The sequence below is a fragment of the Podarcis muralis genome, chromosome 15 (assembly GCF_964188315.1).
Source record: "Podarcis muralis chromosome 15, rPodMur119.hap1.1, whole genome shotgun sequence".
In the NCBI taxonomy this organism is placed as follows: Eukaryota; Metazoa; Chordata; class Lepidosauria; order Squamata; family Lacertidae; genus Podarcis; species Podarcis muralis.
In genome coordinates this window covers 22,055,179-22,078,444 of record NC_135669.1, presented here as the reverse complement: position 1 = coordinate 22,078,444, position 23,266 = coordinate 22,055,179, and the positions used below count along the sequence as shown (strand labels likewise).

General features: G+C 44.1%; 1 protein-coding gene across 3 annotated transcripts in view; it reads left to right on the top strand.

Annotated features, from left to right (window-relative positions):
- The window catches only part of TRIM29 (tripartite motif containing 29), a 47,161-nt gene extending 25,069 nt beyond the window's left edge, over positions 1-22,092 (top strand). The window contains exons 5-9 of one of the 3 annotated variants that reach the window (XM_028708385.2): positions 7,649-7,735; positions 9,264-9,356; positions 13,202-13,303; positions 13,540-13,616; positions 18,247-22,092. In XM_028708385.2, coding sequence (XP_028564218.2) covers positions 7,649-7,735; positions 9,264-9,356; positions 13,202-13,303; positions 13,540-13,616; positions 18,247-18,309 — 422 coding nt within the window. In that variant the 3' untranslated portion in view covers positions 18,310-22,092. The remainder of the gene's footprint in view (positions 1-7,648; positions 7,736-9,263; positions 9,357-13,201; positions 13,304-13,539; positions 13,617-18,246) is intronic. The other 2 variants (XM_028708386.2, XM_028708387.2) reach the window with 2 other exon arrangements.
- The last annotated feature ends 1,174 nt before the right edge of the window (positions 22,093-23,266 follow it).

The following is a 23,266-nucleotide window of genomic DNA, read 5'->3' as shown; positions in this document are numbered from 1 at the left end:
GCTTAAACCACAGTTCTAAGAAGCCTGGGATTTTATTTTATTTTTTAAGTTATTTCACCTAGTGACAAATGAAATTTATTTATCTATCTATCCATCCAGTCATTCTTTCATTCTTAGATCTCACCCTTCCTCCAAACTGGAGCTCAGGGTGGCAAACAACCAATAGAGAAGCAATTATGCAAAATAAGACATCATGTAAACCACAAGGTTGCAACAGCAGCAATTCAACAGCAAATAACATCAGTAAAAGCTTCACCAGAAAATAGTTTGCCTCATTATACAAATGCCTGGTCAGTATAAAAATATTTACAGCCTCCCTGTAAAAACAGCATCGCTTACCTCTACCCTTCCATCTTAAGACACAGGATGCCTTAAGTGAACAGCTGAGACTTCAAAGTGCAATACTTAATAAATCATGCATCAATTTAGCTAATCAGTAAAGGCGGAGCAATAAAAATGCAACAAATACAGCAGAATAATCACACCCAATAAATGGAATGTAGTGATTTCACTTGGCTATTATGGCTAATAGCCACCAATAAATTTCACCTTCATGAGTTTGTCTAAGCCAAAAGTGGGATACCTGGGGCCTTCCAGGTGTTAATGGACCCCAACTCCCATCAGTCCCAGTCAGCACGGCCAATAATCAGGGATGATGGGAATTGAAGTCCAAAAACATCTGGCTGGCCACATGTAGGAATGGAAGAATCTACCAATTTCAGTTTCTCTCATTTTCTTGTTTTCACCTGTCTTATGTTTGATTTGCCCCACTTTTGCATCAGTTTGCATTTTTTTAAAAATCTACACGAACATTTTTTATATATTTTGTGCGCACACATCCCAACACACACATTCCTGCACATTCCTTTTGCCTAGTGTATACATTTCTGCAAGTTATCCCTCTAAAATAACACATTTTGGTGCATTGCTTCCATTAATATATATACTGTTGTGCACACTTTCCACTAACACATGCAGCTTTGGGTTGACGAAGTATATCACATAATTCAGGGAAGCACAATTTTGGAGGACAGCTGTGTTTAGGTTTTTGTGTTGGTTCAGGATCATGTGGATCAGCATTAAAGTGTAAACTGATACAAATCTTTTCCGCAGCCCAATACTCAGTTTCCCTGGCACACACACCCCAACACTACACCCTGAGTGGTTAGAGTGTTGGACTAAAACCTGGGAGAACTGAGTTCAAATCCCCACTCAATCATGATGCTTACTGTGTGACCTTGGAACAGTCACTGCTTCTGAGCTTGACCTACCTCACATGGCTGTGTAGGACATGTTGAATTTTTCAACTTTCAAATTCCAAAAATGAGGTGTGCTAAAAAGTTGTGACATGACCTGGGAATTTGGAATATACAGTGATACCTCGGGTTACATATGCTTCAGGTTACACACTCCGCTAACCCAGAAATAGTTCTTCAGGTTAAGAACTTTGCTTCAGGATAAGAACAGAAATTGTGCTCCAGCGGCACGGCAGCCGCAGGAGGCCCCATTAGCTAAAGTGGTGCTTCAGGTTAAGAACAGTTTCAGGTTAAGAACAGACCTCCGGAACGCATTAAGTACTTAACCCGAGGTACCACTGTATTTTGGTTAAATTCATATTATTTAATTTTGCTTGCTAAGTAAAAAGTGTGGAGAATTGCATAGAAATCATTAAAAATGATTGCCAAGTACTTGCAGTTTTATTAATTATTTTTATTTAGCATTACCTGACATTTTCAGAAGGTAAAATTAAAATTATTTGGTTTTCAAAAACTAATTTATGTGCTTCTTCATCAAAGGTAGACTTGCCAAGCTAAATGTTGTCCAGTCACAAAAATAATAGGAGATTTGAATTCCTCAAAACATTGCCCCAAAACATATTGTTAAGACCCCTCACCGATTCCCCCCCCCCCAAATTGAATTTCACCTACTAAAATTGCACTTCTCACATGTGGCAGAAATTAAGCAAGAAGTGGGAGGACAGTGTACACCCCCTTGAGGTTCTTGGAGCAGAAGGTGGGATAAAAATTAAATAAATAAATAAATGGACAATGCAGTGACCATCACTACATAGATCTTAAATTAAACATATAAATTAATATAAGCACCCAAGATTTCCAAATAGGTAACCACATGAAATTGACACCTGTATGAAATATGTTTGCAAGTAGCCAGGTCTGTGAGATCCTCAGACCATAGAGGGTCGGGATATATCCTCAAAGAATAATTCTCCTATCCAACACAAGGGCTGATAAGGGGCTCGTGGAGCACAAAGTTGTTTTGCTCTGTAAATGACTTGCTTCCCTTTGTCAAAACCGAACTGACTGCCAATTCATTTCATCCAAAATTATCCTTTACAGCACAAAAGGGAAATCGTCCATTCAGATGTCAGTGTTAAAACATCCATGGCATTTTGTTTTGGCTGCAGTTACATTCTTTCCCTGCTGATGCTGTGAAACTGTGCTGTGAAACACAGTAGTTCTTAATCATTGCTTATAATTCACGTAATTTCTGGCTCCATGAAAACTGCTGACAGTTGTGAGATGTATTACCCACTTTAAAAAAAAAAAAACCCAACCCAATAATGCAGGGAATATAAGGCCTTAATCTGTTTCATGTCTCAGATACTTATCTGTAAAATGGAGAGAATATTTCTCCACATCACGAGGAGTTGAGAAACCAAAAAATATGAATTAACTCTTGGCAGCTCCCAGTCCTGAGAACCAGATAGATGCCTAGATAGATCATCACTGGGCCTCCAGACACAATCTACTTTGCCCAGGGCAGAGGGGCTGGCATTTATGTGCGAGTAATGACTCTCACCACCTTTCCGTTTGCGTTGGGAAGATGAGGAGCCAGAGAAAGGCTTCTATCGCAGGGAAAGGTCTTTGATGTGGCTCTTGATGAAGGTTGCCATGGAAACCCCAGATCTTTATCATTTCATTAAGATCTGTATCAAACATGCCTCTGTTTGTTCCTTGGCAAAGGGTCTTACAAATCTCTCTAGGCTTCAAACACATCTAACGTGCCAGAGACATGCTGGAACACTCTGGTGCAATAATAAGATACGAGGAAGCAGATCAAACATAGAACTGGGCTGAGTGCAGTCATGGGTACAATCTAATCTAGCTTTCTGAGCCAGCATTTTAAAATACCCCCCAATTTAAAACTGAAGATCAAGAAGGGTGCTAGAAAGGGAAGGAGGCATATTTGGGCAGCATGTGCATCAGGAGCAACAAACCTGTGGCTTTCTGGATACCGAGGGTCTCCAGCTTCCATCAAGGTCAATGATCAGAGATGGTGGGAGCTGTAGTCCAACAAGCAACTGCTGCTGGGCCATGCACTATTTTCAGGACAGAGCCCACACAAATCAGCAAAAGGGGATCTTGAACCGCAAGGAAGTATTAAGCCTCTGGAATCGGTAGCACAAGAAACATGGTTAAATACATTTAGATTGTCTAAGGTATGTCCAAAGGCCACTTTTGTAGTTGTGTAGGAAGGGAATTTCATAACTGTGGGGCCACCACTGACAAGGTCCTGTGCTTGTGAACTTAGTAGACTGTACTTGTGGGCCTCTGCAGCTGATTTTAAAATATGGGGTGCAGCTCATCTGAGTGAAGGTGGTCCTTGAGTTAAACAGCCCCCAAATGTTTAGGACTTTTAAGTAGGGGCTAGGAACCTGTGGCCCTACAGATGTTGTTGAACTACAACTCCATGATCCCTGACTGGGGCTAAAGTCCAACAGCATCTGGAGGGCCACAGGTTCACCACCCCGGTGGACAACCCTAATGGGTTTATTTTATGCTCTGTCAAGAGGAAAGAGCAGCCTATGACCCCAGGGAGCTTGAAGTTATACCACCCACAATAACCTCATCCCAAATCCACAGGAGCCATATTCACACAGGCTCACCTTTCCTGTCTGCAATATGGTGACAAGATTACTGGCCTGCCTTATAAGGCTGCTGCAGCAGTTGATTATATAATGTGTTCAAAGCACTGGGAATTTTTTTTTTTAACCCACCCCATAAGTATATTATTAGTACAGTGGTACCTCTAGATGCAAACGGGATCCGTTCCGGAGCCCCGTTTGCATCTAGAAGCAAACATAACCTGTGTCTGTGCATCTGTGCATGCGTGGGTCACGTTTTGGCGCTTCTGCGCATGCGCATGACGTCATTTTGAGCATCTGCGCATGCTCAAGCGGCGAAACCCGGAAGTAATGTGCTCCGTTACTTCCAGGTTGCCGCGGAGCGCAACTCGAATGCGCTCATCTCGAAGCACATTCAACCCGAGGTATTACTGTACCAGGAACAAACTAATATATGAGACATAAGTTCAATTTATGAATTTTCCATTGCCACTGTGGATAAGTATATCTGTAGTGCTATCCATGTGCATGGATCTTTGCAACACATAGTAGTTGCACTTTTAGTTAACCCATTGAAATGGATGAACCTATGCTAATCATGTATTTTATTCTATGAACTACCCTGAGATATTATGATGAAGGGCAATATGTAAATCAAATAAATAAATAAATAAATAAATAAATAAATAAAATCATTTCTATTAACTTCAGCGGGTCTACTCTGAAGTAGGCCTAGGACTGTCTATAACCCCATGGTTTGTTTTTGGGTTGTTGTTTTTTACTCAAAGCAGTATTGAGGTGCCCCAGTGTGTTTCTCCATCACAAACCACTTCCATTTCCTATAGAAGAAAAGAGTATACTGATGCTTCCCCCTCTGTGATTAATAGTAGTCTTGGAAGGTGACAAATTTATGTCAGGAAAATGACCCCAGTTTGGATCAGGGCATGATGAGTGGCTTTTATAAAAAAGGAAAAGAATTTGGAAGCTGTATTCAGGGATCTCCCACATCACATTAAGCTTAGACTTTATTAGACCAAACATATCTCCCCATGTTGCTTCTTAGTGAAGGTTATGGAAATTGCTGTTCTTTTTGGATGGATGTAGAGCCTTCTGCATCAAGAGAATTTATACTTTCCAAATAAATGACCAGGATTATTTTTTCTTTCCCTGCTGGCAAAGTATTCAGAGACTTGGGCCACATCCCTAAAACCACCACCACAACAAAAATAATCCCCTTTAAACTGTGCCACAGGATGAGGGAGAAAAGGGATTCAGTTTGCATTTAAAGGTGAACACACTTTCTGAAGCAGTGCATGAACCAAAACACACCCATCCTTTGAAATTCACACTTCTCTGAATTTTGCAACGTAATTCTCTAGTCAAGTAATATGTACAAAAATACATACAGTGGTACCTCTGGTTACAGATTTAATTCATTTTGGGGTGCCATGTGCACCCCAAAAAATCCATAACTAGAGGCGCCACTTCTGCGCACTTGCATGCTGCAATAGAGCACTTCTATGCATGTGCACGGCATGCAGAGCACTTCTGCACATGTGTGAGTGGCAAAACCGAAAGTATACACTTCCGGGTTTGCCGCGGCCATAACCTGAAGATTCTGTAACCTGGAGGTTATGCAACACGAGGTACCACTGTATAATGGAGTAAAATGTGCATAAAAGGTAAAGGTAAAGGTACCCCTGCCCGTACGGGCCAGTCTTGCCAGACTCTAGGGTTGTGCGCTCATCTCACTCTATAGGCCGGGAGCCAGCGCTGTCCGCAGACACTTCTGGGTCATGTGGCCAGCGTGACAAGCTGCATCTGGCGAGCCAGCGCAGCACACAGAATGCCGTTTACCTTCCTGCTGGTAAGCGGTGCCTATTTATCTACTTGCACCCGGGGGTGCTTTCGAACTGCTAGGTTGGCAGGCGCTGGGACCGAACGACGGGAGTGCACCCCGCCGTGGGGATTCGAACCGTCGACCATGTGATCGGCAAGTTCTAGGCGCTGAGGTTTTACCCACAGCGCCACCCGCGTCCCAGCAAAAAATGTGCATAGGAATGCATATATTTGTGAAAATGTCATCCAACACTCCCACCATCATATTAAGGGAAATTGCTTTGCAAAATTGCCTATATTAAGGGGGAAAGGCATACAAAAATCTGTATCTTGAGATAAATTCACACTAAAATGCTGGTGAATGTTCATGAGGGATTTTTTTTTTCTAATGGCAAACTCTGGAGAATTTAACTTAGGGTTGGAAAAGAGATCCAAAACTTGACAGAATCACTAATTGACCCTTCACATAATAAAACCAAATTTGAAAGGTACTAAAGTAATAGGGTTTCTTTTTAAGAAGTCATGTGTCCAGTTTAGGAGAGAAGGGTTGCGTCATCCACTGCCATGCACCTACACTCATCCAAGACAAAACTCTGTTTGCTCCACCTACTTCTGTTCTACAAAAGAAAGGGGAACTTTAGCACCTGGTTCTGTAAGTGGTGTCTCATTCAGAGATGCTACAATGCAATTTTCACAGCTGGCCAAGTCTGTGGGAAGTTGCAAAGAGTGCAGATAAGTGGATGCCTCCTCCAGCAAGGGTTGGAATAGCAGAAAGAAGGCAGAAGGAAGGGAACTCTGCTGGAACTGATAATAGATGTTAGTAGGTGGTCGTAAAGTACAGGTTAGGTCACAAAATGCCAGCTTCCGTGAAACACGGTTTCCTCCTGATCAGTGGGATTTCTGCATGGGGACACTCATTAGATCACACAGGGCACAATCAGATGCACTCCTGAGTTTGAACCATTGATGCTTCCCAGTGACAGATGCCCCAGTGACAGCCTGGAAGAAAGATCTGTGTTTTCCTTCAGGCTCAGCTTCGCACATCCTCCTTAGCCATCTCTGCATAGTTTTGGCTAAGCCAGGAGAATGGCTTTTCTTTTTTGAGTCTGAATGCCACATTCCCTGGTGGGCAACCTTCTCAAGGATTGCAGACCCTTACCCTTGTACGGCAGGTGATACTTGAGTTTGTTGGTGTTTTAACCAGAGCCTGCCTAATTTTCAGTTTCCAAATCAACCTGTTTGTCAAAATGCAGCTTTGAAATTTGGGGATTTTGCAGTGCAGTTCTCCAACCCCACAATGCACTAGATTAAGCAGCGGCATCAAAACAAACTTATTAGTGAAAATAACCAACAAAGATGCATTTGAGTAGGGGAAAATGCTTGGGGAAAATGGGCACATGAGTCAGATTGGCATATATAAATGCACTGTTTATAAAGTCATACTAAGAGGCTGGTGAATTTTCACGAGGATTTTGCTGCAGAATAACCACAAATTTCTGCAGGAATGTGGAGGACTGAATTTAAGGCTGAAAAAATAAGAAAGTGAAAGAACCAAAACTGACACCTCTTGACCCTCCGTCCAGGCAAGCAAGAGGAATTATGACAGTTCAAAGGCACATTTTAGCCAGGCAAAATAACTCAAGGAGGTTGAGGGTCCTGGCTCCTGACTTAAGGATCCCCAGCTCTCTCAAGAGCCAATAACCAACCACAACCTTTGCTCCATGTGCTGGGTACATGCAACTCAGCCCTTGATCCTGCTGTCATCAAGTAGCAAACATCTAAATGTGTATCACATTCGCAAAAAGAACTTTGTGTACCTGATAAGTCTTCTGGGGTTCAGCTTCTCAGTCTAGATCCAGGGAGCTACTCTTTGTTTCTTTGCTTTTCCCTTCTTGTCTTATGGTTTTTATCCCCCCCCCCCCCATTTCTGCTATGAACTTTCAGGCGATCACCGTTTCATGATGAACAACTACTCTGACTGGAACCAGCCAGACAGCATGAAGAGGTTCTCCATGTTCCTGAATCCAAAAGGTATGAAGCAGAGGCTAGCCAAAACTACCTGCCTAGTTACCAGTTTTGTTGGTGTGAGTGTTGCGAATTGCTACAGCTTTATACATCAGCCGTCCCAAATCTCCAGATCTTGATGGACCACAACCCTCATCAGCCCCAACCAGCATAGTCAATGGTCAGGGGAATGATGGAAGTTGGAGTCCTCCAACACCCAGGAAACACAAGCTTGGAGAAGGCTGTTTTATACTCATGGAAGGATCTGTGTTGTCTCAGCGTTCAGCACCCTTTTGTCCCCCTTGCCATGTACTTTCCCTCAAGGCCATTTTCTTTCTTCTTCTGTGCCCCCCTGGCTTCATTTGCCCTTAGTGCCATTTCATCTGATTTATTGACTGGCAACTAATGATTTTTCATGGAATGCTAGAGTCTGTAGGGTCCTTGGCAGGCCATCTAGTCTAATTCCACTGTGTGGTGCAGGAAATCCAGAGATCAGGACTATCCTCAGCAACAGGTAGCTGGCCACCCTCCACTCAAAGAACCTCCAATAAGGGAGAGCCAGGTCATTGGTTCCATTGTTAAATTGCTCTTAACAGCTGGAGGGTTCTTGTATTGTTCAACCAAAACCTAACCCCCTGTAACTTAAGCCAGTTACATTTAATCCTGCTCTATGTAGCAGTGGAGAACAAGCCACGAATAATTCTGTGCAGATAGTATAAATTCATTCTTTTGATTCACCCCTGTGTATTTTACTTTGAACATTTCACAGTAGTAGAGAACCAAGCGAGACTTAAATGTCCTCTTCCTAACCCGTTTGGAGGCCTAGATGGCATATAGAGATGATAAATAAAGAAAACCATTTCTTTTGAGGCTATTTCGAACTTCTGATGGCTCTCGAGCAAAGAGCAGCTTAACCTGCTCCACATCTCTCTTCCAAAGCCAGAGTCCCGACATCCCCAAGACAATCAGTCTGAGAGATGGAGCATGAGTGAGTAAATGAATGTAACTAATGGCTACTCAGGGAGAGCTTTGGGTCATTTGGCTCAAAAGCTCCTTTGGTGCACTAAGGAGAAGGATGGACAGTTTCATTCACAGGCTGAACTCTTTCCCCTGCTAAGACTGGGTACATTATTTCTGATTCTAAATCTGCTGATTGGATTGTTTTTAAGATTCTAACACTGGACAGATCCTACTGGTGGGAGGGAAATGTTGTGAACCTGCTGCATTCCCTCCTCTCCAACCAATAACCAAACCAATAAGCGAAATTTTAAGAATATTAGAGGGAGGTTTGCATAAAGTGCCTATATTAGTGAAAATAGCATACAAAAAATGTAGGTGCGCATTAGGGGAGATTGTGTGTGAACTAAAATGCTGGTGAAAATTGAGGACTCCCCCCCCCCAAAAAAAAAGAAATAAGTGCAGTGATGCAGAAATTGTGCCAAACTGAACTGAAGACTGAAACTGAAATAGACAGGTAAGTCCACCCCTAGCAAATCCTTAGTCACCTAATTTGTTTTCACACCAACTAATTCCTTAACTGAATTCTCTCATCTAGGAGGCAACTACAACACCAGAGCCTGGGAATTTTCTGCCTTGCAGACTGCAGAGGAGTCCATTACAGCAGGGAACTCTGCTTACTCCCTGAAAGGTACTACTCTTCACACCTTCAATGCTGCCGCTGGTGGTGCACCACTCCACCTTACCCTGTCAATTCCCTTTTACAGAGTTGCTATCTTTTCATTCACCCCTGGGGCCATAGCTTAGCAGGAGAGCATCTGCTTTGCAAGCTGATGGTCCCGGGTCCAACCCCTCAGTGCTTTCATTTAAAAAGAAAAAGCATGAGCTAGCAGGACCTCCCAAAAGCCACTGCTGCCCAATGCTGGTGATTTAGAGCCCCTGAGAGGGCTGAGAAGGTCTGGCAGGCAGTGTGGAGTAGAAAGTCAGGATGGGTTCTTTAGTTAGAATCCTGAAAATTAGGACAGTCAGGGGTAGTAGACCTTTGAGGACCTCAGACAGAACTCAACGAGCAGAGGAGTTGTTCCAACAAGAGCACTGACTCAACTGAGCCCTTTGATGCTCCCTAGGCATGACAGCTCATCTCAGGCTCCACCCTCCTGCTGAAGAATGCAAATCCTTAAAGGGCCTGGAGCACAGCACACCCTCACCTGCCCATGACCTTGAGCTAGACACTCTGCATGTGTTAGCAAGCAGACCATCAGAATACAAGGACTTTAGGGATGAAAATGCACATCCCCAGAATGAATCAGGCTTGGGGCTGATATTCTCTACAGGTCTAAATTTAGAGGTCTTGGGTTCAGGCGTCTTGGGCTTGTGGGAAGGATCTCTGGTTGCTGAGCTAAGGCTCAATGTCTCCGTGGTCAATGCCATTAGGTTTTCACCATTTGTACCTGTGTCTAGGTCAGAGCCTTGGATCATTAGAGTAGACCGGCCTTTCCCAGCCTAGTGACCCAAAGCTGTTTTAGACTCCAACTCCCATCAGCTGCAGGCAGCATTGCCAATGGTCAGATATGATGGGAGTTGTAGTTCAGTTATCTGAAGGTCCCATAGTTGGGGGAGGCTGGAGAAAATAGTCGTGGTCCTGATCTTTCTCCAGCTATCCACTGGAAAAGAATGGATACATTCTCTTATAATACCAGAACTTGGGGTCATAGAATCATAGAATTGTAGAGTTGGAAGGGACCACGAGTGTCATCTAGTCCAATCCCCTGCAATGCAGGAATCTTCTGCCCAACGTTGGGCTCAAACCGTGACCCTGAGGTTAAGAATCTCATGCTCTACTGACTGTGCTATCTCCATCATCCTACAAAGATGTCTATTGGAAGATTCATGACAAACAAAAAAGGAAGTACTAAATATTTCTTCACACAGCACATAGTTAAACTAAGAGGTTCACTCCCACATGGTGTAGTAATGATGGCTGTAATGGCAGTTTAGACAAATTCATGGAAGAGTAGGCTATCAATGGCTACTAGCTACATCAACTATGTTCTACATCCGCTATCAGATGCAACAGGCCTCTGAATACCAGTTCCTGATACAAGTGGGAGTACTAAGGTCTTTCTTGAAGGCTTCTCATGGGCATCGGGTTGGCCACTGTGATAAAGGGATGCTGGACTAGTTGGACTGATCCAGCAAGATTCTACTTATGTTTAATAGGAAGCAATGATCTGACACAGTGTAAAGCTGCACCGTTAACCCTTGGAATATGAGCTATGGAAAAGTTTCTTGCATGGATGTAAGATGAAAGGATCCATTCACTTCTCTGTGTTGGTCTCCCATTGGCACCCCTACCTGTCCTCCCATCCCAAAGCTGCGACTTAATTTGGGGACCAACTCTTATTTCTTTTACACAACCACTCTTTGTCCGTTACGAGTTCTGGTATATATACTGTATATTCATTATTTATTGGGAACAAGGCAGTTTATGAAGACGACATGCCTCCTCTCCCCATTTTTCTTGTTTCCCCATGTCAGTGTAGCATGGTTCAGAAATTGAAGTGAACATGGATGGAGAAGGGAGCAGAATTCTGCTCATTTACTCCATACACACCTCCAGGGCCATATTTAAGTGCATATAAGCTGTACACACATAGGTTCTGTCTGCACAACTGGGGATCTATTCAAGGGTCCCACAGTCTTGTAGATGGAGCCTGCCCATGTACAGTTTGTACAGATATTGACTCTCTCGGTTATCAGAGGGCCTTCTTGGTAGTGGCCCCTTCCCTGTGGAACACCCTCCCATCAGATGTCAACGAGATGAAGAACTACAGAACTTTTAGAAGACATCTGAAGGCAGCCCTGTATCAGGAAGCTTTTAATGTTTGACATTTTATTATGTTTTTATATGTGCTGGAAGCCACCCAGAGTGGCTGGGGCAACACAGCCATATGAACAGGGTTTAAATAATAAAATCATTGTTATTTATCATGTCAGTTATATGTTGGAGTCAGTGAGTGGCCCCCAGTGGGAAACAGCTGACCTGACCTCCCTGCGGTTGAGTTGCTGCTGCATACCAGGATGGAAATAGGGAGGGACAAGGTGGCAGTAAGGTTGGCGGGCTGGAAACAAGCCAGTCGAGCCAATCTGGTGCTCTTGCTGGTGAATTTGTACCATGCTGGCCCCTTCCCTCCCTCCCTCCCTCCCTCCCTCCCTCCCTCCCTCCCTCCCTCCCTCCCTCCCTCCCAGTATGCAGCAGTGACTCAGTGGGAGGACGGGCAGGCAAGCAGTGCAATGCCCCTTTGCCATTCACTACAGCAAACTTGCTCCTTGCTTCAGGCCCATTCAGATGAACCTGTAAATACTGGTGGGAGCATCTCTTGGTGAGTGCACACTGCAGTTTGTTACGGCTCTGTGCAAGCAGCTACACCGAACCCCTGCATCACCATTTAGCAAACATTACACGAAACAACACCGGGAGGTGGCAAAGACAAATTACCACAAAGGATCCTTCTAGGGCATTGTAAACCAGACCTTATTGTGTGAATGCATCCATAAATACAAGTCAGTGTGGCCCAGATACGCAGAGAGTGCAAGATGGAGAGGCCCTGTTCCAGCAAAGCCTTATGCACAGCTCTGCACAGGGTAAAAATTCAAATTGAGAAGGATTTTTTTACAGGAATGTGCAAGCTAATTATGGTAATGCCAGAAATTAAAGCTAGCACTCAATTAAAGAAATCTTAGCCAAGTACACACATGTGTTTTACTCAATTAATTGATAAATAATTGACAACAAGTGGATATATTTGCATATGGATAAAAAGAATAGTTCTGAGGAAGAAGCATCCTTACCACTTTTTAAATGAATCATGGATATGTCAGTATGTCAGTACAGGGATCATCTCTGAAGTTTTCTTTCCTTTGAAAGAGAGAAGATGGGAGGTGCTTCTTTTAAAGCAGTGCTTGTCTTCAGTTTTTAAAACAACTATTATCACCACCATCATCTGCTGGACAATTTATCAGAGACACCTCTTTAGTTGTTAAAACGGTTTTTGAAAAGCAATTAACCTAACTGATTAATCAATTAAATATTGCACTTCTAGTGGCAGAAATCTTTGCAGGATGAGGTCCAGGACCCATTTATTCTGCAACACTGGAAAATTTGAGGAGAACTTGGCATCAAGGTTCATGCCAGTGAAAGCCATAGAAATTTGTTTCTTATCCATTGTTTCTTGATTCCAGTGGAGTTCTTCTTGCTCTCAATCCTGCTTTTATTGAAGAAGCGACACCCAAATTGTGGGCTCTATGCTCCCCCACCACTTCTTAACTCAAAGAAGTGTGTGCCTCCTACTTAGTTACTCCTGCATTGGAGCAGATTCATCCTGTCTTTGTGCCTGTGGTAGGGACTATTGCTGATTCCGCGATCTGCAGTCCTGGCGGAGAGGCTCACAGGATCTGGCCAAAATGTGCAGAGATTTGTGGAGAGAAGCATTTTCTACTCCACCTCAATGTAATGTTGCTTCTTCTATTTTCCAGTGGGCAATGGGACCAAGATGCCTTATCAGTTCCCCCCAATTGGCCAGAGTTCACCGGGAGATTTCAGCAAGCAGTCCGACGGGAGCCTCTATACCAAGAATGGTACTTTCAGGGCTTCTATGAGTTCTTCCCCCTCTCCCTTCATCCTCTCTTTCTGTCTTTTCTCTGGGGTGATATTCATTCCAAATGCCCCAGTTTCACCTGGCTGCATTGGAATTGCTGTGCTTTTCAGTCTTATGTTTAAACAAGGTGTCCCTCTAACTCTGGAATGCACCCAGCGGCATGCAAGGGAGGTTCTTCCGGGAATAATAACCACAGATGCCTTGTGTCTCCTCCAGCTTACCCTTCCATTGTGAGGCACCAAGCCACTAAGGTGCAACCTCAGACATGGAAGTCCTCCAAGCAGAGCATGCTGGTAAGTCATTAGACCTGCGCTTTTCACACCTTCCACCCAAAAGGCCTTCTGGGCTGCAACCCTAACCCTACTTACCTGAAAGTAAGCTCTGTTTAACTGAGTGGGATTAAGAGCATAAGAACATCTGTTAGGGAGTCTTTAACCATAATTCCTGAATTGCAGCGGGTTGGACTACATGACTTCTGCGGTCCCTTCCAACTCTACAATGCTATGTTTCCATAAGAAGAGTCCAGCTGGATGAAGCTAAAGGCTTATCTGCAGTTGGGCATCCTGTTCATACAGTGGCCAACCAAATGCTCTAATGGGAAGCCCACAAGCACAACCACACTCTTCTCACTTGTGATTCCCACCAACTGGTATTCAAAGTCACACTTCCTTCAACAATGGAGACAAAATACATGCATACGTTGCACTGTAAATCGAGGACAGGGGAAGAACTCTCCCCATCCATTTACTATTATTTACAGAATTTTCATGCCACCTTTTTCCAACATGAAACCTCCTAAGAAATACACAGTATGACAACCACCATCATCAACCATCAGAAAGTGTTGTTGTTGTTGGTGTTATAGCTCTAAAAATGCAACTGTTCCCAAAACAATACACAGATAAATGGTCAAGAACAGAGACAAATGTGCTAGTTGCCCTAGCTTTTGAAAGGAGTAAGCAATTATTCACCTACATCTGAGAGGATGACAGGGATGGAGCCATGAAGGTCTCTGGTGGGATGGCATCCCAAAATTCTGGAGCTAACTGTAGCCTTACATTGGTTGACAGAGCATGAAATATGGGACGCTCCACCTCTCTGGAGGAGCTGGCTGGCTGGTTAAATGGCCCTCATTCTATTTTGTAGATGTTGGCTTTTGCAAGGGAGTGGCAGGTCTGTGTCCTCTGGTCAGGAGGCTCTGAATAAGCTACTGGTGCTTACCCACCAAGAAGGTAGCCTGAACTTCATCTGAGTCCTCAGCTGTGCGCTGCAAAGCCCTCAAGTCATGGATTTCCCAAAGCGGTTCCACAAGAATACTAGTTATCAAATAGGGCTATAAAGTGATAAAACACCAGCTCCGGTACAATATCCTACCTCCCCCTCTGCTCTTCCTCATGTGCTTCACATCTACAGAGGAGAAAAAGACAGCACGATTCCATAGACAACTCAGGATTTAGAGAAAGTGATTAAGGAGGATCAAAGAAAGAGATAGTGGCTAAGCTCTGTTGATGAAGAGAATCTTGATTGTCGGCTGTTGTTTTTAATAAAAATAATTAACTGCATGGCATTCAGATAGAAGACAGGAGGCTTGCAAATTTCACCATTCTTGGATCATGACAGTACAGCCTAAGCCTTTCAAAATTATGAAAAAAAAATATAAATTCTTAAGCTACTTGAGAACACTGACATCCGCAGCCTGTATGAGGATGAATCTTTGGCCCTCTTGCATGCCTAATTGTTCATATGGATAAGAGGGATGGAAGGGACATTGCTCAGTGGCTGAGCATCTCATTTGCATGCAGAAAGTCCCAGGTTCAGCCCCTGGCATCTCCAAACAAAGCCAGACAAGACCTTGCCTAAAGCCATGGAGAGCCACTGCCAGCTACTGAAGACAGTATTGAGCTAGCTTGCTGTTTCCCAAACTTGGGTATCCAGCTGCTTTCAAATTACAGTTCCCATCATCCCTGACCACTGGTCTTGTCAGCTCGGGATGATGGGGGTTGTAGTCCAAAAACAGCTGGAGACCCAAATTTGGGAAACACCGAACTAGATGGATCATTGATCTTACTCAGTATAAGGCAGCTTCTTGTGGTGGCTCCCAGGGGATGGAGGTGTTTTCCCCTGGTTCAGATGCCTGATCCAATCACCCAAGTAACTTTTTCTGACCCACCACAAGACCCCACTGATTTTGGGTGGAGTGTGTTGGGGAATAAATTAGACACAGAACTGTGTAGTGGAGCCGAGGACCCTGTTGGGGATGGCAACCAGCCCATCCTTGCTTAGCAGAGCAATCATTTTATGACCGGAGTGGGGCATTAATCTCCTCCTCCACAAATCTGCATGGGTATGTCCTTTGTGTGCGCAAGAGAGTATGTGAAAAAATAATGTGGTGTAATCACATATACTTTGGGCAATGCCTGCCACTGGCTTCCTGGGGATTGGCCAAGGTTGAATGCAATCCTTGGTGTAATTTGCTAGATTATCTGGGCCATTTTCATCTCAGCTGGCCACCCAAACTGGGAATATGCTCTAGAGTCTCCTGCACCTCCAGAGGGAACTACAGCTTGTTCTCAATTGGGCCTGGAGTCCAGGAAGGACCGCAGCTCAGTGGCAGAGATTCTGCCTAGTATGCAGAAGGTTGTGGGCTCAATTCCCAATGGCTGAAAGTTGAAAGGCCCTGGAAGTGTGTTATACTGAATCAGACATTTGGTTCCTCTAGCTCAGTGTTTCCCAACCTTGTGCCTCCAGCTGTTTTTGAACTACAACTCCCATCATCCCTGACTAGCAAGACCAGTGGCAAGGGATGATGGGAATTGTAGGCCAAAAACAGCTGGAGGCACAAGGTTGGGAAACACTGCTCTAGCTCACTCTTTTCTGACTGAAAGTGGCTCTCCTGGGCTTCAGATGGGGAGCACTTTCAGCTCTGCCTGGTGATGCTGGGAATCATATTGGCTTGCAAAGGATGTGTTTCTCACCCGAGATGGATCCTGCTTGATTTTGGAGCTGCCCCTGTTAGAGTAACTGAGTAGAGTAGCTGGCCTCTTTAACTGACGGGCCTCCAGGTTCTAGGGATATACAAAGCTGTTGTATGCTGAATCAGGACCTTTGTGCAGCTAGCACAGTCTGGCCTACGCTGAATGGCAGCAGCTCACCTGGGGATGTTCCCAGTCCTATCTGGAGATGCTGAAACAGGTTACAGCCCTAGCAACTGCCCAGCTCCACCATCTTCCTGCACTAACGATGCTAAGTTGGTCTTCTATGTGCATTCAGTAGCTAGAGCCATTTGGTCCTTGAATTGCAGTTATACCCAAAAGCAAACAATCGAGCTGATAAATAAAGAGCATTAAATGTCCCAGAATAGATGTACTTCCACTGGACTGCCGAGACTCGGCAGGAGCTTTTATGGTCTACTGGGCCAATAATCCTGCTTTTAAAGCTGCTTTAAATATGTATTTGAGTAATCCAGTCCTTAGAAAAAGGCCTGTAAACATGAGTCCTAGCAGCCAGCGGCACGGCTTGAGGAGGCCTGTCCCACCAGCCCATTGAGGGTTATTTAAAGGGTAGCTGATTCCCCTCTTTAATTAGGTACAAAATTGGCACCATAAAGCAAATGGCTTTAATACTCCAGGCAGTGCTGAACAGCAGGAACTTGGAGGGAGAGTGATGCCAAGTGAAAGGGCAGGTGGTTCCTGTCCACCACCCATTGCAAACACTTCACAATCAGCATAAATCTTTTTTTTTACCAGCTGGGTTATTAGGAATGCTGCTAATACAGTGGGGTTTGCGTCTAACCATCTCTCTTTAAGATAGGAAATTCACTGGATCAAAAAATTCCAAAAATGAAAGACTGCTGTTACAAGCAGGAATGGGTTTATCTGTTATTTTCAGTTTTCTTGATTTCTCATTCTTCCAGTTCTAAGTTGAGTTCTCCACACTGCCACAACAGTTTGTGAATATGTATATCTTTATTCGCAAAAAAATACTAATAGACATAATATCCCAACAGACACACATTTGTATGCAATGATTCTTAATCTATGCACTTATGCAAAGCATTTTCTCCCCACATACCACATTTTTCCATGTCATTTTCAAGAAATGTGCATTTATATACATTTTTGTACGCATCACTTGGCTGGGGAACTGCATTGCAATCTTTAGAGAAATGCAATTTTCAAAGGATGTATGTGCTTCGCTTCACATATTGTTTTGGAAAGTATTCACTTTTAAACCTGGACTGAATCAAATTTCACGAGCCATTCCTTGTTACCATTTTGATCCAGTTATTTCACATTACGCAATCTGGCTCAAGATTGACTGTGACAGATCTGTGTCAACAACTGTCACAGTTACAACAATGCATCTCGGAACCAAGCCTTATGAGGAATGGTTGAAGGAACTGGGTATGTTTAGCTTGGAGAAGAGAAGATTGAGAGGTGCTCTGATAGTCTTCCTCAAATATCTGAAGTGACAGGTGGACGATGGAGTAAGCTTGTTTTCTCCAGAGGGTAGAACCTGAACCATTGGATTCAAATGACAAGGAAAGAGATCCTGACTGAATGTTATAAAACTTTCTGCTTTGACCATGAAATGGACTCCTTCAGAAGGTGGTGGACTCTCCTTCACTGGAGGGTTTTAAAGAAAGGTTGGGTGGCCGTCAGTCAGGGAAGCTTTAACTGTGATTTCTGCACTGGAGAGGTTGAACTAGATGACTCTGGGTGTACCTTTCAACTCTACAAATCTATGAGTCTATGATAATAATTTGCATACACAGGACCTTATAGAGTTTGATGAGCTGTCTCTCCTTGCAGTTCCATTTGGCAAGGAGGGCAATGGGTATCAGATATGCAGAAGGCAACAAGTCTATCCATCTGCTTCTTAATCTAAAATCACCCTGTGCTTTTTCTTTTTCTCCATTTGCAGTCCCACTACCGCCCCTTCTATGTCAACAAGGGCAATGGAGTCACTTCTAATGAAGCACCTTGATCCTAGACGATGACAAGAGGAGTCTGTTGTGCTAGGAGAGGAAGAACATATGAAAATTTTCATGGATGTCTCTACTGCTGCTGCTGTATTAACCATGCTGTTTTAATCTTTTTTCTCTTATTTTTTTGTAATTGATGGGAGGTGGAGAACGGTGCTCTAGGAAGAAGATGCAGTAGTGCATGCCCCATTCTAGGAGGGAATGAAGACCGTCTCCCTAGCTGTATTAGGGCACCGTCATGTTATTCTTGGTAACAGCTTTTCAGCCCCTGAGAAAATAACCCCAAATGCAAACCTAGTTCTATAATGCATCCCTTTCCCCCTACCTATCTGCTTAGCTCATGCTAGGTGTCTAGTAGGGAAGATGAAATCTGAGCTGGGCATCACTTTTCTTCCCACCAGAAGGTCTGTGCCACACCGCTGGAATTCTCAACGTAACCACTATTGCTTTCATCCAGCTTTCTGTTTGTTATAACTGCACCCTTATCCACTCCCATCGGAGACGCCCTGTTGACTTTTAATGGAGGCTCTTGCTGTGTAGACGCAACCCCAAAACCTGTTTGCTAATAACAACAGCAATAAAAGAAAAAAACCCACAAACTTCTAACAATTCCTTGTTGCTACTTAACCGGGCATGGGCTGTGAATTGATAGGCAAAAGGATGCGTGGTGGCCTATTGATACATACTCCCTCCCTCCAGCCATTCAGCTTCTCAAATTATAGAAGAAAGTGGGCGAAATCTATCCTGCTAATGGAAGATTGATTAGATGTCTCAGCTATTCCCTTCCCCTCAACCCTCTGATGATATTGGCTGATATGCTCTGGTTCACTTGTTTTGTTTTATTATCTAGAAGAAGAGTTATTACTGGAAGTTCTGAAATTTATTCTTACAATGCTACAACGGGACTCTCTCTCTCTCTCTCTCTCTCTGTGTGTGTGTGTGTGTGTGTGTGTGTGCATGTGCACCTACTGTTGCAAACTGAATCAGCGTGAGGTGAGAACCAGGGCAAGGGTGTTGCTGTGGCTTCTACCATCCTAACCAAAGATCTACAGTCGTCATGGGAACCATTTCACCCAGTCCCTAGAATTGGTACCCAAGCTTGCAGGCCACTGGCCATCTCCTACAAAGTCCAAAGAGCCTCAATCTTCAGTGGAAACTGAACACATTTTAAAGCACTTGGGCTCTTCCTTTATGGGTTCAAATAGGCCACAACTTTATTGGTTACAGATGTGAGCAGTTTGGCTTAGGCACTGGGTGAAGCCAGGCTATATCTCGACTCTCACCTGTCTGCAGGAAGTCCATCTAAGGGTAAACGACCAATAAGGGGAGCCCTATGACTTACATCAAATAGAGGCACCCCGAGGGGTTCCCGTTGGGGTCATGGCATGGCCCTAGCCCATGTCCAGGCATTGGACAGGATCCACACCCCTGGATCCCTTTAACAGGATACCCTTATCGAGAAGGGGCAGGTGGAGGCTACAACCTCCCCTCCATCCAAAGAAAGGCTTACTCAATGCCTAACCTCACAAAGCTGTGAATATTGCTACAAGGTAGGCAAAAACCCAATGGCTGGTGCCAATTTGCCAAGTGGAAAAAAATCCTACCCGGCCCCAACAATATGGCGGTTGGCATTTGTCCATAGCAAGGTCATGTCAGAGCAAAGCATGAAAAGAGGGTGGGTGGCTTGGGAGATCCGGCAAAAGGTAGAGAGAGGAGAGGCCCCCAACCACTCCGTGGTTAAATTTCCTGTGGCTATGCCCCCACTGGTGCTGATTGGCCAGCTGGGCCACACTGGGCATGGCCCTACCAGTGACGTGGCTGGGACATCACCAGGGCAGCATCAACTCCCCGTACCCACGCTGGATCACTGCAGGGGCCCGGATGGCTGGACACAACACTGCCCACCAAAAAAGGTGAGTGGACTTATTGTTCACGCCTGTTCTTTATAGCAGCTTGCTCCCCCCCCCCCGCCTGATACCTGGAAATATACACACTCAATTGCACAAACACACAGAGCATCTGACTAACAGAGATCACACCTTTTGCATGCTGAAAATTACTTTGTAGCTAAGCCCTCTGCAAAAAGAAGCAAGACCCTCCCCACTTAAACTACACTCTGCTTTAGACTTTTAAAAGTTTGTGGTGTGAAAGATCTTGACACTAGGACCCCTTATATTCTGGGGAGTTATTATTTTTTGAAGAAGAAATGTTCCAAAATGCAGAAACTGAGGCAGGTTTTAAGAAGTCTGAGAAATGTGGGGGAATGTATAGATACAGATGTATTTCACTGAAAGGGAATTTAAAGTATATAGTTCAACAAAGCCCCTAAGGACCATCTTGTCTCACTTCTGAAGAGTTCCTTAGAGGGGGAAGCACCTCTCATCCAAGGTCCTATTGATACCATCTGTAGAAAAAGATTTCGTAACCTGCTGAAGCAATTTTCTCTGTTGCCCAACCTGTTCTTCCCTGACAACCACCCTGAATTTTGTTTGTCACTGTTTGGGACTGTTCTTGCTTTGTTGTTGCCTTCATTTCAGGGTGAAAGTTCTTAAAGGTAATAAAAATTACGCATTAGTGTTTTTAAAAAATAAACAAACAAGATAGAAAAAGAGAGAGCTCAGAGCAGGTTGCTAGATCTCATGATGGTGACTGATTTGTCTTGTTCTATTAGTGCACTATGAAGCCTCCCCACCCCACTCAATTTAACATAACCATTTTTTATGTTGGAAAGAATGCCTGTAAGTTATCCATAAAGACAGCTGGAGAGAGGCCAGTTGAGAACAGGCTGATGAGAGCATCACGTCCAGGTTTCCAGTGAGCAAGAAGGACATGCATTACATCTCCCCTCCCATTCCATAGAGACAATGCAAAATGTTATCATTTGCATTCCTATCCACATTTCCGTGTCCCAAAGAAGTCAATTGAGGCTGCCCCTCCTTAGCTATCACCACTGAAATAGAGCCACGTAATTGGGGATATGGATCTGTTGCTAACCTGCGGGATGAGGCATAATGCTAGCAAAATGCATTTGCATCATCACAGTTTAAGATGGCAAAATAGACTACCTGAAGTCTTGTTCCCCTTGTAATCGCTGCCTGAAAGTCCTCATGCATTTGCAATTTGTTCCTCGTGGTGTTGATGATCTCGATTAAGCATGGTGGATTAGCTTGCAGGAAAGAGGGAGCGTTCGCAAGACCAGTGTTGCTTCAGCTGGCAAAGCTTATTTTGCTTATTCCCAAATGCCTTTTTTTTAAAGGTGGCACTGAGAGAAAAAATGCAACACTCCAGGTGAAGCTAGAGGAAATAAGCAAAGCATAAGTGTCAGACATGACCTGAATGGATAGCTCGATTGGTTAGAGTATGGTGCTGATAATGCCAAGGTTGCAGGTTCGATCCCCATAACGGACAGCTGCATATTCCTGCATTGCAAGGGGTTGATGTTCCCCAGGATCCCTTCCAATTATTTGATTCTATGAATGTGGTGTGAAAGGAATTCAAAACCAGCGGATCACCAAAAGAGATGTGTTTTGCAGATCTTCCTTTTAAACTCCCTCCTAGTCATCTGCGTATTGGAAGAATCCAAAGCAACAACTAACCCAACAACCCACTGCAGCCAAAATGGTCCTCTTCCATAAAGAGCTCTTATTTGAGCTTGTTCCCCTCCAGAAAATGGTTCTAGGGCTGAACCTCAGACTGGACATAGTAATGATGAAGTCAACAATGCCTTGCATGAAGAGTGTCTTGCTAACCAGACAGGCAACTCCACACATCCAGCCCCCCCCCCCCCCAAAAGGTACATAAATGACTTAAGGAATTCATAACAATAAAATTAACAAATTATGAATGAGTAATAATAAAGTCCTGGCTGAAGAGGGCTGGCTGTAAGGCAGGCCTGATCCACAACCAGCAGGACCTCTTTAGGGATCCATCCCTGGTTGCAAAATGAGATGCAAATTATCAGAGGGATGGGAGAGTCTCAAAGGAGCTAGCTTGGAAGGGCTTGCAATTTATTTTTTTTTACAGATTTCTGTCCTTTGAATTTGAGGTGTGTGTGTGTGTGTGTGTGTGTGGTGTGTGGTGTGTGTGTGTGTGTGTGTGTTGTCACACTGTTTTGCCTTTTGTTATACAACATTCCCTGTTCTGGATGATATGGCAATTTAGAGGCTTTTTGAGGCGGAGGTGCTGGTTTAAAACACTAATAGTGACAAGTTAATGTTAATTGACTTCAAAAAGGAGGTTTATGTAGACAACTTTGCTTTGTAAATGTCCCTGAAAATAGAACAGTAGAACTTAAAAAAAATAAAATAAAATATTGTTTTTCTCCATTTGGAATGATTTTTTTCCCTTTGCCAGATGTTTCATTTGTACAAAATTTTACTTCACCTTCCACATAAACTTGTGCTTGGATGTTGCACATGGCATCCCATGTGCATACAATTTAGTTTTCCTTCGTATCAGTGGCGTAGCATGGGGGGTGCAGGGGGGGGCCGGCCGCACCGGGCGCAACATCTGGGGTTAGGGCAAATCCACGGGTTAGGGGGCGCAAATCCACGGGTTAGGGGGCGCAAATTACTTGCCTTGCCCCGGGTGCTGACAACCCACGCTACGCCACTGCTTCGTATGCAGTGAGGACTCGGCAGGAATTCTTTTACAGGTGATGTTGTGTTATAATGTTTTAATATATCTTCCTTTGTTTCTTGGCCAAAGTGGCAGAGGTGCTTTCTTTGTGGGGAGGGGACAGTGAGGCCGTACCCTGTTGGTGAACAAAGGGGGAAAGCAGACATGTGGCGATCACACAGGGTCCCTGGACGTTTCACCATCTATTGATCCCTGTGCCACCATTTTATTTCTCACTGCCACCACCCAGGCCCTACCTGGTACAGTACTGAGTCCAGTCAGGGTTAAATTGGAACATAGACTTCTGTTTAATTATTGGAGTTTAACAAGCATGTGGTTTCA